Source organism: Hyposmocoma kahamanoa, unplaced genomic scaffold (genome assembly GCF_003589595.1).
Source record: "Hyposmocoma kahamanoa isolate Upper Pololo Valley unplaced genomic scaffold, ASM358959v1 99898, whole genome shotgun sequence".
NCBI classification, from domain to species: domain Eukaryota; kingdom Metazoa; phylum Arthropoda; class Insecta; order Lepidoptera; family Cosmopterigidae; genus Hyposmocoma; species Hyposmocoma kahamanoa.
In genome coordinates, this window is record NW_020656089.1 from 1 (window position 1) to 16,794 (window position 16,794).

General features: G+C 37.8%; 4 protein-coding genes across 4 annotated transcripts; 2 read left to right on the forward strand and 2 right to left on the reverse strand.

Annotated features, from left to right (window-relative positions):
* Positions 1-5: 5 nt before the first annotated feature.
* LOC113239580 (chorion class B protein M2410-like) lies at positions 6-1,050 on the reverse strand (the record flags this gene model as incomplete). Its single annotated transcript, XM_026476634.1, has 2 exons — positions 956-1,050; positions 6-443 (listed from the first exon to the last, which is right to left on the reverse strand). Coding segments are annotated over exons 1-2 (489 nt in total), but the record flags the coding sequence as incomplete, so codon positions are not given.
* A 2,737-nt stretch (positions 1,051-3,787) lies between these two features.
* LOC113239581 (chorion class A protein Ld2/Ld41-like) lies at positions 3,788-6,023 on the forward strand. The gene is made up of 2 exons (XM_026476635.1): positions 3,788-3,853; positions 5,118-6,023. Exons 1-2 carry the CDS (start codon positions 3,803-3,805, stop codon positions 5,394-5,396), a joined length of 330 nt encoding a protein of 109 aa, XP_026332420.1. The 5' UTR covers positions 3,788-3,802; the 3' UTR covers positions 5,397-6,023.
* A 6,327-nt stretch (positions 6,024-12,350) lies between these two features.
* LOC113239582 (chorion class A protein Ld2/Ld41-like) lies at positions 12,351-12,916 on the reverse strand. Its single transcript, XM_026476636.1, has 2 exons — positions 12,851-12,916; positions 12,351-12,738 (listed from the first exon to the last, which is right to left on the reverse strand). Exons 1-2 carry the CDS (start codon positions 12,899-12,901, stop codon positions 12,403-12,405), a joined length of 387 nt encoding a protein of 128 aa, XP_026332421.1. The 5' UTR covers positions 12,902-12,916; the 3' UTR covers positions 12,351-12,402.
* Positions 12,917-15,509: 2,593 nt separating this feature from the next.
* On the forward strand, positions 15,510-16,580 carry LOC113239584 (chorion class CB protein M5H4-like). The gene is made up of 2 exons (XM_026476637.1): positions 15,510-15,560; positions 16,115-16,580. Exons 1-2 carry the CDS (start codon positions 15,510-15,512, stop codon positions 16,553-16,555), a joined length of 492 nt encoding a protein of 163 aa, XP_026332422.1. The 3' UTR covers positions 16,556-16,580.
* The last annotated feature ends 214 nt before the right edge of the window (positions 16,581-16,794 follow it).

The following is a 16,794-nucleotide window of genomic DNA, read 5'->3' on the forward strand; positions in this document are numbered from 1 at the left end:
GCATCGGCTGCAGCGTCGGCTGCAGCGGCGGCGGCAACGGCATTGGCAGCGGCAGCAGCATTGGCGGCGAAAGCGGAGTTATAGCCGCCGCGGTAGTCCACAGCGTCAATGCCAGCAGCAGCAAGGCTTACGCTATCGATACCCACCAGATCACTTCCACAGCTGTAGGTGGTTCCAGCTAAACCGCTGGTTGGCAAAGTACCCTCCAGAGCGACGGCGGCTAACACGGGGAGGTGGCCGGATGCATCAAGCATGCCTGAAATGTCGTTTTCGGACAACACGGAAAGACCGTTAGGTGCGTAGAGGGAGGAGGTAGCCACACCGAGGCCGCCGCCGCTAGCAGATGCCATGTTAGATGCGATAATTTGGTCGTAGTAGGCCACGTCGCAGATGGGAGCTGGGATAATGTGAGCACGCTCACGTAGACACTTGGCAGAGGTGGCCTGCATAAAATACAAAATTACTTTAGAAGAAAAGAAACACCAATTAATAATCCTGAAGTAGAAGTAGCAGTGTTCGTGTCACGAGTTTAACGAGTAGCAAACAGGGGCTGATAAATACAGAGTAAAACGATCACTTCTTGCAGTAAACAGATGTTTCGAGAGTTTACGAGAGTACCTAAGAGGTAGTATTGTATCCTTCTCTTGAACCCTCCTCAGGTTAAGAGACGTAAGTCAATTTAAGTAACACGGTTATCTTGAAATTGACGATAATGGTAACAATTGAAGACTTTTTCTAGAAGATATGGAAACCGATATGCAGTGAGATGTTACCACCATTTATAGAAGTTACCAGCCGCCAGGCAAAATATCTTAAGGACCCTGTTATTGTACTGGCTCTCTCAAGCTAAAATATGCCAGTTCTGCACTAAGGTGGTATTTTTCCCATCCAGGTTCTGCACAGAGAACCCTACTAAGAATTAAAATCAAGAATGTAGCTAAGTGAAAGAACATACCTGAACGAAAAGCGCAGAAGCGCACACAACGAGGAAAGCTTTAGCTGCCATTGTTGAAGTTCTTCAAGTTACAACTCGAGAATGATTTCTGGATGACTTATCGAAGTATTTATACAAACTAGTTTCGTACAAAAACTGTGTTACTGGAGTGATTTGTTTCCATATTGTGCAACAAACGTATGTACGTGACATTTCCTGAGTTGAAAGACCTAATTTCAACAGGTGCATTGGTTGAGGATGTCAGATAAGAACACTCAACAAAGGGTTTAATGCAGAAAACACTGACTTGATTACTTTTGATCTTAATATTAAGTTTATTGAATATCTCAAGTTTTTACTACCATTTTTTTTATAATATCAAGTGAGGGGACGAACCATAGTGATGTTCGATTATTTTTTTGGAAAATTACTCCATTAGTTTGTTATAATTATTAATACATACACTAAGAAAATTCCTTCGATCCGGTTGTTATTTTTTCACTTTTCGTTTATTGTCTTTTACACTGTGAGGATCGAGTATATAACCAGAAATAGAGACTAGATAGAGACGAGCTACTCTCGTTCTTCATCCGACATCCGTCCAAAACAATTACTGTCAAATAAGTAATACTCGACCACATCAATGCATCTTTTAATTTAGACGAGTATTTCTTATTTCACGTCTTTTCATTTGGTCAAGTGTTGCTTATTTGGCAGTAATTGTTTCGGACGGATGACGGACGGAAATCGAGAGTAGACCCCCACTTTAGAAACTAAAATGAATCGTTGTGAGATAGCGCTACATGAAGTGTACATCACCATCCCGCTTTTTCGTCATTACGAACCTATACTGAACTGTAATAAAAGTTCATGGTAAGACCCTTACAGGGTGAACGATTTTTACGCCCTTTTAAGGAAGCGTCAATGGTCTTTTGCAATGAACTTGTGCAGACTTTGTTTTTAAGATGTGACTATTATAGTCACTGTTTTTAATGTTTCCAATGTTAATCGTGTTAATTGTATTTTAATTTTATAATTAATTGACACTTTTAGTTAGCAACTTGTATTTAATTTTTAATTTTTATTTTATTTATTGCTTTCAAATTTTTATGATCGGATAATGTATAATGTAATGTTATGGGATTAATGCCTAAATAAAAATAAATAAAATAAGTGAATTTGACGGTAATTGTTTCGGGAGTGACGGGACCAACAAGTCGTGCGCTGATGGTAAGCTACACACCTATCCGTAACAGTTATAGTGCCACCCAGAACCCTACATCGCAAAGATCTCACCTAACTGCCACTGCGCCCGTCGCCCTGAGACATAAGTTGACAAGTCCCATGTGCCTGTAATTTTTTACTCGAACTCTTTATATTAATTTTTTAATGGCATCTTCTTGAAGCATTGACTTACAATTATATGGACGTCGGGTCCGCGCTAAAAAGTGTCCGAACTTATAGGGCGTTAAAATCGTATACAGAGCGTCATTCACGCTTTAGTCTTCGTTTGTTCGACTGACAGCGAAACAAGCAAAATTAGACAGTACTGCGATGACATTACAATTTGAATTCAACGTTTTAGCCTTTTCATATTCCTTTACATGTCACTACGTTTAAATAGGTTTTTCGTGGTTTTTGTATTAGACCCGTCGTCCATTTATTTGTAAGTCAATGTCTTGAAGTAAATTTGTGGTTGCTCGCACAAATTCGATACAAATTACAATCATTTTTTTATAGCATCAAGTGACACGCCTGTCCATAACAGTTGCAGTGCCACTCCGAGCTTTAAATTGCAAAGATCTGAGGGGCACTACCACTGCGCCCGTCACCCTAAGACATGAGTTGACAAGTCTGTAATTTGACCAGTATCCTTACCCTTCTAAACCGGAACGCAGTACTGCTAACATTACTGTTTGGCGGCAGAAATAGATAAGGTCACAAAGAGATCTACTGCTACAAAGTTCGAATCAGGGAGGCTGAAAGCTTAAGACACATATCTCTTGATCTGGTTCAGATTCCAGTCTCCTACATTTTGCCACTTTAGTTAATAAGACTGCTGCTGTAAGTGAAATTATAGGCACATGAGACTTGTCAACTTATATCTTAGGCTGATCGGCGCAGTGGTAGTTACTTTCAGATCTTTGCAATTTAAAGCTCTGAGTGGCTCTGCAACTGTTAAGGACAGGTGTATCACTAAGCGGTGGTAAGACCACCAGACGCGACTTATTCGTTCCATCGCTTAGTAAAAATTTTATTTGTGTAATGCGCCTCAAAATACAAAATAAAAAATAAAAAGCAGAGTGAATCTTTGTTGGGACATTAGTTGAAATTTGTCTTATGTTTCCTATTTAATTATATTGTTTCATGTTTAAGTTTTTATTTAACTCGCGTCCACGTTTTGTTTTTATTTTATTCATATATTTTTATTTCTTTTAATCGGCATTTTCGAAAAAGGTCCACTGAAAACCAGCGCTGTGGCCCTGCCGCAGTATTAGCTGAGTTGGGTCCTTTTCAGTGCAATAATACACGTTTAATACTAATTATTAATATTGTACTCCACGTGTATTGTGCTGAATAAATTACTTTTCTTTCTTTCTTTCTTTCTAAAACACAAAGGACCTAGTTTTGACCAAATAAATTGTAACTAAAATTTGTGGTGATAAATGTATTTATTATTATTACATTTTATTGTACACCTGTTCACTCCTATCGCCTCTACTAGAAGCAGAAGGAAGTAATCTCACGTATTACTGTTTATTGTAAAGGAAGTAAAGCCTTCAAATTATCAATTTTGCGAGTATAAATAGCTGTTTTAAATTTCGAAACATCATTCTAGGTCTATCCGTTGAGTATTGACTAACCAACATGTCTTCCTTCGCTTTTTTGGTGCTCTGCATCCAGGCTTGCCTGATCCAGGTAATGTTCTTACCTCTTTTTTATATTTTATATTAAGTTTGTTTATGAGTTCAATATCTTCACTCTAGTCAGTATGATGATTTTTTATAAGAATTTAATGCGGATAATTTCATCGAGAGCCGCACCTTAGGGCATCGTGCCCTGAAGGTTGGCGACATTTCGCCTTTGAGTAGCTAGACTTATGCTTTGACGAAAATAACTGCCAGCGTTGTAGTCATCGGAGGCTTCTACAGAGGCGATCTGACAGCTCGTTCGCTAAAGGTTTCGCCTGTGGCCCCCAGGGACCCAGAGTTGCAACCGCAAAAGGCGTAAAGCCGTATGTAGCACTGATCCGTAACACTTTAACAGCACTAGAGCTCCTTGTGAAATAATTCGCCTAGGGAAGTACTGCTACCTTACCTATTTCTGCCTCCAAGCAATTCTCCGGTTTTGAAGAGTAAGGGTGCTGGAAATTACAGACACATTTGACTTGTCAAATTATGTCTCAGGGTGACAGGCGCAGAGTCAGTGCCCTTCAGATCTTTCCGATTTAAACCTCTGAGTGGCACACAACTGTGAAAGACAGGCGACAAGACGAGCTTACCACCAGGCATACCACTTGTTCCTTCCGTTACTTAATATTATTTAAAAAAAAAAGAAAAGTGCAACTGGCGACAGAACCTGCACCGCCCACGCTTACAAGGACATGGAAGGATGGAATATAACGAGTTTATAAAGTTTTACTAATAATAATATCTTTATAAAGTGTTTCTTCTTCTTATTTAAGAGCTAGGCTCTTGTCGGTGGGGTAATCGCGGGCCATCTCTATCCAGCGCCCTAACTTTGAGTCTCTGATACAACACACGACATTAACTTTTCCCTTATTCATCTAAATAACTTCGTCTCAGTAGTCCTCTGCTTCTCTTTTCTACGATTTCTCTTACAAGAAAACTGTCGTGACCAATCAGATGGCCAAACATCTTTCTCCTTCGGTTCTTTATTGTCTTTAATAAGCTTTTCTTTTCTTGCACTATTCTTAACACAAGTCTTAAATGTATTTAATGTATTATATTTTTATATAACATATTGCTATTAATTCATGCAAGTAATAATTGTCAAGTCAAAATTGAAACAAATTCTAATTTACAAGCCTCGCCTACATTATCCGTACTTGACCAAGTGAATTCGAACCGCAACACATAAAAACTTCTTCAAGCGTTGTCTGTGATAAATAACCAACTGTATTGTTGATGATATCATTAAATTCTAATTTTTCATGTTTCAGTACAATTGCGCCAATCCCATTGCCTCAATCAAGCCTTGTGGTCCAGCTGCACCAAAAATTCCTTCATTACTTCCTGCTGTCATCCTAAGCGATAACAGATTTGAAGCATACGAGGGCTATGGTGCCGGTAACGTCGTAGTGTCCGGTGACGTCGGCATCAAAGGAACAACTAGACTCACTGGAACTGTTCCAGTCCTGGGTTTGGTTAAATTCAATGGGAAAGTTTATGCTTATGGTAAAGCCACTACTAGTGGCAAATGTGGGTGTGGATGCGCTTAAATTGTTAATTTTCACGCTTTTTTAACCACCCTCTATCGAATTACAGAAAGACAAATAACCTAAAATGTTCAGCACTTTTTGAAATAAAACCAAAGATGTATTTGATAAGAAAATTTATAATAATATTCTAATCGATCTTTTAAGCTACCAGCGAATTTAACTTGAAATACTTATTTCGACTTCGCATTTGAATTAATATGAAATACATGGTGGTGCTTAAACTTGTCCGAAATATATTCAACTTAAATAAATAGCGGACACTCTTCTAATTTCCAAAGTAAATTGCGTCAAGCAGTGGTCACTCTTTTTTAACCACCCCCTACCCAACTCGACTCATCCGAAGAACACAGTCTTATGTGATTATATAGCGAAAAGAGAATAAGTACGTTACGAAAATAATTTCGTTATTCAAACGTGTGTTTTGAGAACGTGATATCTTATTTCGTTTCGGAAATATAAAATCGAACAACGGTCGATCTAACATCCGCAACGAAGTAGAACGAACGAAACGTACTCTGTCCTGAGGACAAGTAGTCTTGCACATAGATCTTTGTTCTACGGAAGAGTCGAACTGTACAATGACAAACAACTGTTTGAAATAAAACAAAAGATTTTTCAAGATTTTCCTTTTATTCATATCAACCCTTCGTACCTACGATATAATAAAGTTACAAGAGATCATACGCCAAAAGTGCCTTTATTATTTGTCCCGTCACCCCGAGACATAAGTAGACAAGCCCCATGTGCTTGAAATTACTCACCAGCATCCTTACCGTTAAAAACTGGAATGCAGTAATGCTCACGTGTTATTTGGCGGCGGAAATAGATAGGGTGGCTGTATTTCCCTGAACGAATTATTTCATAAGAAGCTCTCTAATGCAGAATATAGTTTCGTACCATTTTTATAATAAAGATGCTTGTCATCATACGTGAAAAGTGTCTCGTCACATGATAGCCAATACGAAGGTAAATAAAATACACAGGTATAAAGTGAAATTTTATACGTCTTGCTTAAATAGCAAAAGAAAAGGAGTAATTTTGTAGTGAGACTTTTTTTTAAATATAAAATAAGTGCGCATTTGACCTCCATCTCACTTAATGAAAAGTGACGATGATTTCGACTATGTATCATGCGCACCTAAATAATGCCTAGTCACTGACTCTGGCCTTGAAAAGGTCCAAGTTATAGCGTTTGGGGAACAAGTTCGCAGGCGAGGAATTCCACTCTCGCCATATAAATGTGGAAGCGAAACGCTTGGTGTAGAACCTGGAAATATCCACAACATAGGGGCTGTGACGGTGTGACCTCCTTACACCGTCATCTCACCTCTTTGTATCGCCTCTCTCCGCTTGTATCCTATCATTTTTTATTTTACATGTATTTAAATTTTAAATTTGAATTGTTCCATCTTCCTTTACTTTCTCATTTTGTTTTCGTACCACGGTCACTCCCATTTCGACCGCCACAACAGTCGGAGCTGTTAATAAGCTAATCATGTGTAACAATTTATAAGTCTACAGCCTTCATGTATATATTTCTGTAATTCAGTTTCTCGGCCCATTTAGGGGTAAGCGCCTTAATAATTAAGTGTAGGGAGTGTTTTATACTGTTATACCTGTTTTTTTAACATTTACCTTTATATTGTAACAGCCTTTCTTTAAACTTTACTTCTTTAATAAATTTTGTGGACCGGAAGTTTCCCATTTCATTGCCGTGAACCTGTTCACGGCTAGTTAGGGTTACAAACCTTTCAAGGCGAAACCCCAGCCCACGTCTAGTCCACCGATGATGGAAAGGGGAAGGCGAAATCAAATTATGCAATTCCATCGCACACTTTCCGTGATATATCCTGTAGAATACCGATAAGCAGGCAACTTTACGGCAGTGTTCAAGGCTCTGTAGATTCGCCTCTACTAATTCCGAGTCACCTGTAAGCCTCTTAGCACGCTTGTCGATCGAATCCAAGATGGCCAGTTGGTATATATCAGAGCCATCCCATAAGTGGCAGCAGTACTCCTTACACTTGGTACAGATGGAGCAACAGTCCTGGTGTGAAGTAACGCCTCCCCTTGGAAAGGATGTCAAGCTTCGTCTACATTTTTGACATTATTACACCAAAGTTGCGATTTGTTCATGTCGTAATCTACCGTCGTCAAATTATTTCAAAATAAAAATGCAATTAGCGACCACAATAATTTGTGAAATATTAATTATGTAACTACATAAATTTAAGTTACTCAAATGTTACAACTTTGACGACATCAGACGATATTGTGGGCCGACGCTTTGCTTCATGGGCGCTGGATGAGAAGGTCCCTTGTGCGATTGCCTTTGGGAATGACCTTCCTAAATGGTTCTTAATTCCATTGGTCTGGCACTCATAGTTCAAGGACTTCCGTTGTTGGAGACCAGGTGTGGCTGTCTAGAGCATTATTATTATTATTTACTTTAATATTTGCAGATATTAGAAAGATAGTAAATGATACCCCTTGGATAATATCTATGGTTTGAAAACTTTATGACTTTAAAAACGTCACTTTCATTCTTCTATTTCCTCAGAAGCTCTGCCTCATTCGACATGTACGTTAATATTACTCGTATAGTTTGTTGTGTCATTTCTTCGAGATATTATTGAGATTGCATTTGCTGAGCACTTGCTGTAACAAATAATACAGTTAGCCTATACATAATATATACTACATCAATAATTATTCCTAAATTATTAGAAACGCAAATAATTACAAATAAATGAAAATGTAGTATTTGAAAATAAATAATACTTAAATATGGAATGGAATAAGATACTACTTAAATAATTATTTCTATATTATTAAAAATGCATATACGTACCAAAAAGTAAAAATATAATATTTAAAAATAAATATAGATTATAAAATAATATATTGTTCAATAATTATTACTAAATCATTAAAAATACAAATAAGTTTAAATGTTATGTTTAGAAATAAATAATAGATTATAAAATAATATTTACGTAAATTACTATTTTTAATCATTAAAAAGCAAATATATATAAATAAGTAAAAAAGGCTGTATATAAAAATAAATAATACTTAAATACATGCTCATAAAATATTTCACCTCAATATATTTTATCTATTACCAATTATTAAAAATGCCTCCCTTTCATTTGCTGTGCCCGACAGGGTCCATACATGATCTATTATAATAGGGGTTAAAGTATGAAATTGCCGATTTGTACTGAAAATCTAAATTGTTTATTTTTTTAATTTTTAACAAATTTATTTAATCAAAATAGTTGCCATTATTATCTATACATTGCTGCCATCTAATGGGAAGGTTATTAATGCCTTTGCGATAGAACTCCGACGATCTAGACTGCACAAACTGTGTGAAAGCATTTTGTACTGCCTCCTGGGAAGAAAACTTCTTGTCACGTAGATAATTGTCCAAATCACGAAAAAAATGGTAGTCCGTTGGAGCAAGGTCTGGTGAATACGGAGGATGACGAATGGTTTCTAACTGCAGTTCCTGAAGGGTCAAAATGGTTTCTCGTGCTATGTGAGGTCTCGCGTTGTCGTGGAGCAATAATGGTGAAGATCGATTCATGAGTCGGGGCTGTTTTACTGCTAGTTTTGTCAACATGGTTCGGAGTTCGGCACAATAGACATCTGCCGTTATTGCTTGACCAGATCGGAGAAAACTATAGTGAATAACACCATGCTGAGACCACCAAACAGTTACCATTACCTTTTTATTGGTAAGTTTTGCTTTAGGACACTGTTGTGGCATTTGACCTGGGGTCAGCCATTGCATTTTTCTTTTCCGGTTATCATAAAGAATCCACTTTTCATCACATGTTACAATTCGATCCAATATTCCTTCATTTCTGTACCGGTTCAACAAGGCAACACAAGTTTCAACACGCGTTTCTTTCTGCAGATCAGTCAAATCATGAGGCACCCATTTTTCGTATTTTTTTATTTTATTGATTTGACGCAAGTGAGTCAATATTGTGGGTAAGGTAACGTTAAACCATGCCGCCAATTCCTGGGTAGTTTGACTAGGATCGGCTTCCACTATCTCTCTTAATTCATCGTTATTCACCTGTGTGGGCGGTCTTCCTCGTGACTCGTTCTTTAAGTCGAAATTTCCATCACGAAAGCGTTTAAACCAAAATCGCACGGTGCGTTCATTAGTAGACCCCTCTCCAAACGCAGCATTGATATTGCGGGCTGTTTCTGCCGCGTTAGTTCCGCGTCGGAACTCGTATTAAAAAATCACTCGAATTTTCGCAGTATCCATCTTTCTTGTCTAAATTGAATAACAAAAACAATTGAAAGTCGATATTCAAATGTTTCAAATTAAAAAGAAAAAAAAATCACAGAAACCATTTGAAAAAAGTTTCATTCGAAAACCTCAAACCATGAAGATTCTATGAAAATTCAAAGAACCTATTGCAATAAAACGGCAATTTCATACTTTAACCCCTAATATTATATACTTTGTAACACCTTGTAAACATATGGAAAAGCAATAAAGATTGAGTATTGAGTATTGAGTATAGTCCCACTGCTGGGCATAGATCTCCTTTCACAATGCAAGTGTTTGAGCTGTTCCCAGGCGGGCCCAATTTCGATTGGGACTTTCACACACATCATTAAATTGCTTTGCAAATGTATACAAGTTTCCTCACGATGTTGTCCTGCATCGAAAAGCTCACGGTTAATTTCAAATTAATTTCCCACACAAATATCAAAAAACTCTATGTATATCGAGAAGGAGAGAGTTGGAATGTCCAAATGATATATATAGGTAGTTACCATTGACTTACAATTATATGGACGTCGGGTCCGCGCTAAAAAGTGTCCGAACTTATAGGGCGTTCAAATCGTATACAGAGCGTCATTCACGCTCTAGTCTTCGTTTGTTCGACTGACAGCGAAGCAAGCAAAATTAGACAGTACTGCGATGACATTACAATTTAAATTCAACGTTTTAGCTCTTTCATATTCCTTTACATGTTACACTACGTTTAAATAGGTTGACTTGGGACATTTTTTTCGTGGTTTTTGTATTAGACCCGTCGTCCATTTATTTGTAAGTCAATGGTAGTTACCTAAAACAAAACAGGGTCGAAAACAAAGTTATAAGATACGAAACGAGTGTGTGAGGAGATTGCACGATTTAATCGTAACTTCACATCGGACAGTTGTTTCAGCTGTACCAATCACTAGTCCGGTCATGTGTGGAGTACTGCTGCCACTTAGAGGGAGAGTATGTGTGAATTGCATAATTTGATTCACTTTGCCGTCATCGGGGGACTAGACATAGGCTGGGGTTCCAGTTTTGTGGATATTGTAAAGATTCACACGAAGCGTTACGCTTCCACATTTAAAAAGTGAAGGGCTACGGAGTGGAATACCCTACCTGAAGACTTGTTCTCTAAATGGTATAATTTGGACGTTTTCCAGGCGAGAGTCAATAGGCATTATTTAGGTGTCCGTGCTCCGTCATCGGTGAGTTGGAGTGCAAATGCGCAAATATTTAGTTAATAAAAACAAACTGGCAAAGTTAATCTTGGTCATCTTGCTAAGATTCTGATTAAGAAGAAAAGATCTAGAAAAAGATAATATCCTGTCTTCGATAGACTAGCAAGGAAGCAATAATAATAATAATAATTATAATAAAACATTTTTTTTATTTTTTTTTATAACGCTCACACTCAACATAGCCCCGCACTAGGGAAACCCTGTGTCGCGGGTGCCATGGACACACACATAGACAACCACAAATTACACCCAAACTCACGAGAGAAATAAATGTAGGCCATACAAATATTTCTCCCGGCCCGGGAATCGAACCTGGGACCTCTGCGTGACAGTCTGGCATGGTAACCGTTCGGCCACAGAGGCAGTTTTCATATATTCGTTCATCCATTGTATTATTATTTGTTAGAAGCTAGTTAGGTTTTTAATAATGATAAAATACTCATATTGCCTAGATAAATGCTCAACATAACCAGCCACAGACAAGACAATCTACGCAATGACAGCAGTGTACAAGGTCATCCACTGCCCCAGTGTTGCGGACTCCCATCTATCAGCCAATGTGCTCAGGATGCCGTTCATACTGAGATGCATGCCAGGAGTTACGCGATGCGCTACGTACTTGGTACTTGGTACTGTACACGGGCTGGTGTCCGCAACTCGATTCACGATTCACTATTTTGCGTGTTGTGGGTGCAGGGTCCTACTCGTGCGACCCAAGCTCCTCCAGGAATCTCAGCAGCCTCGTCGGTTTGCTGAAGATTTCGGGGAGCGACCTTGGCACTCCAAGGTCGCCCTGTAGTTGGCCACGCCGGAGCACTGTAGTAGGATGTGCGCAGCCGTTTCCTCCCCATCCATGCACGCTCTGCATAGAGGGCTGTCTGTGATACCTAAATTGAAAAGGTGTTTGTTGTATGGACCATGACCTGTTAGGGCAGCAGTTAGAGTGCGAAGCTCTTGCCTTTTGAGTTTAATTAACATTCGTGATAGACTGGCATTGAGCGTTGGGAGTGCTTCCCTCGCCTGTCTATAAGCCGTAAGGGTGGTCCATGTATCATTATGTGAAGTTTTTGTACCTTTGTGTATAGTTGTTCTGGACCATTGGTAGGGGAGGGACATTATGGGTTCTGGTTCTACAGCATCCGTCTCCGACCCTTTTCTGGCTAGTTCATCTGCTGCGTCATTGCCACGTGAGCCGCTGTGTCCTTTAATCCACTGTAGAGTTACGTGGTTTTGTATACATACCTCCATGAGTGCTTGATGGCATTCATAACGCGTTACGTTTTTAGAAATAGTCAACATACAAAAGTCTTATAAACTACTTAGAATTATATAAGCTACTATTTACTACCCATTGCAGAATAGTGAAAATACAGAAGTCTTCAAACTATTCCGAATACGAATTGTAAGAGGTAAAAAATAACATTTTAAATTGCATATTATTTACTAAATTTTATTTAAATTATCATCAAAATTAATATCCGCATCCACATCCGCAGGACCCGGAGATGGTGACAGCACCGGCAGCGGGAATTGGTCCGCTGAATTTCACCTCACCAAGCACTGGTACTTGACCCGCGACCAGGGTGGAACCGGCCACGTCTAATTCACCCGCCACCGCCACATTACCGGCGCCGTTGCCGCTGTACGCCGCAGCGGGAGCATATGCAGCGGGACCAGCCCAACCAGGGCCGTATCCAGTAGCTCTGATCGCTGCAGCATTTGCAGCAGCGACGTTAGCAGCTGCAGCATTCGCAGCAGCAGCGTTGGCTGCAGGAGTGTTAGCGAAACCGCACTGAGTGTACACCGCCTAAAATCAAAAGACTTTTAATAACTCAGACCAGAATAAACAATGTTGATAATTGTGGAAAAATATCATGCAAAAGCTACAAAATCAAACAGAGTTTAAATAATGTTCTGACCTGAATGAGGCAAGCCTGAACACACAGTAAAAAGAAAGCGAAAGAAGACATATTGGTTTGTTTGTATTCGAAGGATAAACTTAGAATGCTGTTTTGTATTCCTACTAACGTTTTTATATAAAAAAATAAACCTAAAAATCGTTTATTTGGTAATTTGGTATACGAACGTGACTTTTTAATATTATATGAAATAATTATTTTCTACGTAATAATTACACTAATATTAATTCACTGGAAATACTATTTTGACACATAACGTGCACACACTCATACCCTAAGGAAACCCTGTATCGCTAGTGCCATGGACACACACATAGACAACCACAATTTACACCCAAACTCACAAGAGAAATTAAAGCAAGCCATACAAATATTTCTCGCGGCACGGGAGAAATCGAACCCGGGACCTCTGCGTGGCAGTCCATGGTAACCGTTCGGCCACAAAGGCAGTACACATAAAATCCATTTTACACAAAATGAATAATAAACCTTGGGCCCAATAACATACCCTGAGGAACCCCTTCAACTTTAGAATCGCTATTTATCTTTCCCAATATACAATCAATTCAACCCGATATATTAATTTGAAATAACTACTAATAAAACAAACTACTAATGCATAATATTCATTTTGAAGTTGGTAAACCGCTTTAAAAAAGCTTTCTATAGAATAACGGAAGCAGTATACATCTAAAAATGCTATAAATACGTAATTTTAAACAAGTTGTGTTCTTCAATTGAAATACGGTCGTAACTGTAATCTTCCAAGTTCTTTTTATCGTTTTCCTAATTTATTTATTTATTTCAAATCATTCATTGTGCACATTTGTAATGGTAAATAAGTAATACATAGTTCACTAACTAAAACACAATATGACGCCCTGTAAGGTGTGTAAGGGCATGGCAACATTAGCACAGAGGGTCTCACGCTGTTACATTGTAATGCGCAGGCCGAAGCTATTATCAGTATTCGAGGCATCTTTTCATACTTCGGCTCACACCGCGAACTAAACTAACCGAACTAACTTAACTAACCCAACGATCACGTTAGCTATGTATATCGCTCTTCTGACGCCCTCACACGTATCCATAGTCACTACTTACTACGTATTTCCTTAGCTTAGCAGCTTTGCATGCAACTACGTGAGCTATACTTCGTTTCAATCCATTTTGAATAAAAAGTAAACAAACAAGTCACTGACCCGACCATAGACGGTTTAGTGGTGGCCAATTCTAAAGCCAACTACAAATCGATTTATTAAATGAATGAATCGATTTGTTCAATTGAGTCGTAATAGCAGTTTTCCTTGCATAACCTATATAAGCCAATTTTAAATTTCAATGTAAATCCTCCTTCACATCCTTACATTTAGATACTCGTTCGATTGCGATTGAAATGTTCGATTTAATAATCGATTACTAAACTTTAATTGATTGAACCGAATGTTTTTTTTCGAACAGCACTATGCAACCATAGGTAAGTCATAGAAGTATAGATGAATAATAACCTCACTTTTGGACTACCATTTTTCAAATACGTTTTTACGATGATTTTCAAATGAATGTAGTTGGAAAAAGTGATGATATATCAAGTCGAAATCTTCCAAATATACGTGAAAGTATTATTCGATTTATTGAGTGATTGCTTTAGAATTTTAACCAAACAGGTTTGATTATTTTTTGTTCAAAATGGATTGGACTATAGCTTTGTTCGCGTTGTAGCCTGGGCTTAAGTACTGACGGCAGCACATCAAGCCGCCCGCACATCGACGGATTTTGTTTCGTTGCACTAGAGACTATATTCGAACAAAAGTTAATAACTTGACGTGACGTGACTGTACTTATGACCACATTATATTTAATATAGTTATTTTAAATTTTTATTGAATTGATATTCAATTCTTTTTTATGTGAAATTACTCCACTAGTTTGTTATAATTATTAATACAAAGATCGAACACTCAGAAAAAATTCCTTCGATCCGTTTAATTTAATTATTTACCTTAAAACTGCACACTCAGGCTCAACTCACACTGACGCAGAGACGAAGCGTCGCGGCGCTCCATGTATTTCGCCTATAGCATATTCATCTCTATTATCACATTATTAAGGTACAAATTTGTGTTATGGGACCATACTGTGATCCGGGCGCGTGTCGTAGCGTTGTAGTTGAAAAACAAGATAACGCTTCGACTCTGCGCCAGTGCGGGTTGAGCCTAATACTGCAACTAACCAACACATTATATCAATTAAATATGAATATCAAAGGTTATATAAATCTAAATTCAAAGTAACACATACCTAAATGTATATTAAAATTGAGGTATGATTTTCAATAATACATTGTTATTCATTATTTTCTCCTACTTCATTTTTAAGACTTACGAAGTTATCTTTAAAGAAACGTGCGCCAATCGACTTGCGTTAACTTTTTCTCACGTGCCTTTATCTTATCTCTTATTAAATATAGTTACTGGGTAATTATAATGTCATATAATTGTGATATTGACAAATAATATAGCAATCATTAGAAATTTTAAATGACATAACTTTGATTGGTAACTAATTATTCATATAAATAGGAATTGATTTCTTGAAAACTATCATTCACAATTCATAACTAAGGAAAGTTAAAACTTATAGAAAAAAATATTTAAAAATGGTTGCCAGAGTTTTTGTTATTCTTTGCGCCTCAATTCTTCTTGTAAAGGTAGGTACAATCACAAAAAAATCATAAAATATTTGTTTAAATGATCATTGTTTTTATTTTGTTTGAATTGATTATTTATGCGTCGTCCGTATCGTAACGATGGCATACATTATAATGTTTGACATTGTGGCGAAAGGAGGTTTCAATTGGCGAAAAAAAATCTTCGTATTAGCCGATTGTTGCCCAGGGTACCAAAGACGCACAAGAAAGGAATGGTACATCGTGCGCGGAGGCTCTTTTCGTGCATCCGTATTATTACGTAATATTCTCAGATAACATTCTCAGTATCTCATCATGTCGTCTTTTCATCAAAACAAAAGATTCTTGTTTCCGTTTTCCTTTTTTGCATTACTATGGAACATCGTATATATAACCAGAAATAGAGACGAAATGTCTTTTAATTTTATTTATTGTCGAATTCGAAACAATTGACAGATGTCGTCAATTGGTTACATACTGGTTATATACTCGATATTATTGAATAAAGCATAAAATACTAAATCAAGTTCTCTATTTCTTGCTAACCCATCATTAATTGACTTCTTTGTCTCCAGATCGTCTCAATCCAGTGTATCAACTCAGCACCAATCAACTTCAATACTGGTTGCGGTTCTAGCTTCCATGGCCCTAACTTCCCTAATTCGGGTTTAAATGGATTCAGCTACAGCAACGCTGGTAACACCTATGGCGGCGCCTTTCCTATCTCCAACAACTCCCCTATTTCTCCCAGTGGCATTTCTATCATATCCGAAAATAACATTGAAGGCGCTCTTGTTGTGACTGGGCAGCTACCGATTCTGGCAGCAGTGGCTGTAGATGGTAAATTGCCTACAAGTGGTTCCGTGGGTACAACGTACAGCTGTGGTAATGGGAATGTTGGCATTGATAATATAGGTGGCAATTATGGTGGTGCCAATCTTGCCTCGGCACCAATGGTTGCCAGCGGTTCTTCAGGACCGAGAATGGGTCCAGGATGTGGATATGGTATTTATTAAATTATTTTAGTACGATAAATAAATGTTGAATTTTAAGAATTTGTTTTCGTATCTTTTTTCTTACGACCCTTTTAATTCTTTTTGATATCGTTTATTGTAATTAACATAGTATTTTGGTGATACGATATTTTTGCATTCCGTTAATATTATGCCAAAGTAAACAAGATAATATTGTCTAAAAACAGTAAACAAACGAACTCTGAGAGTTTTACAAAAGAATGACGTTGTATTTTTATGAC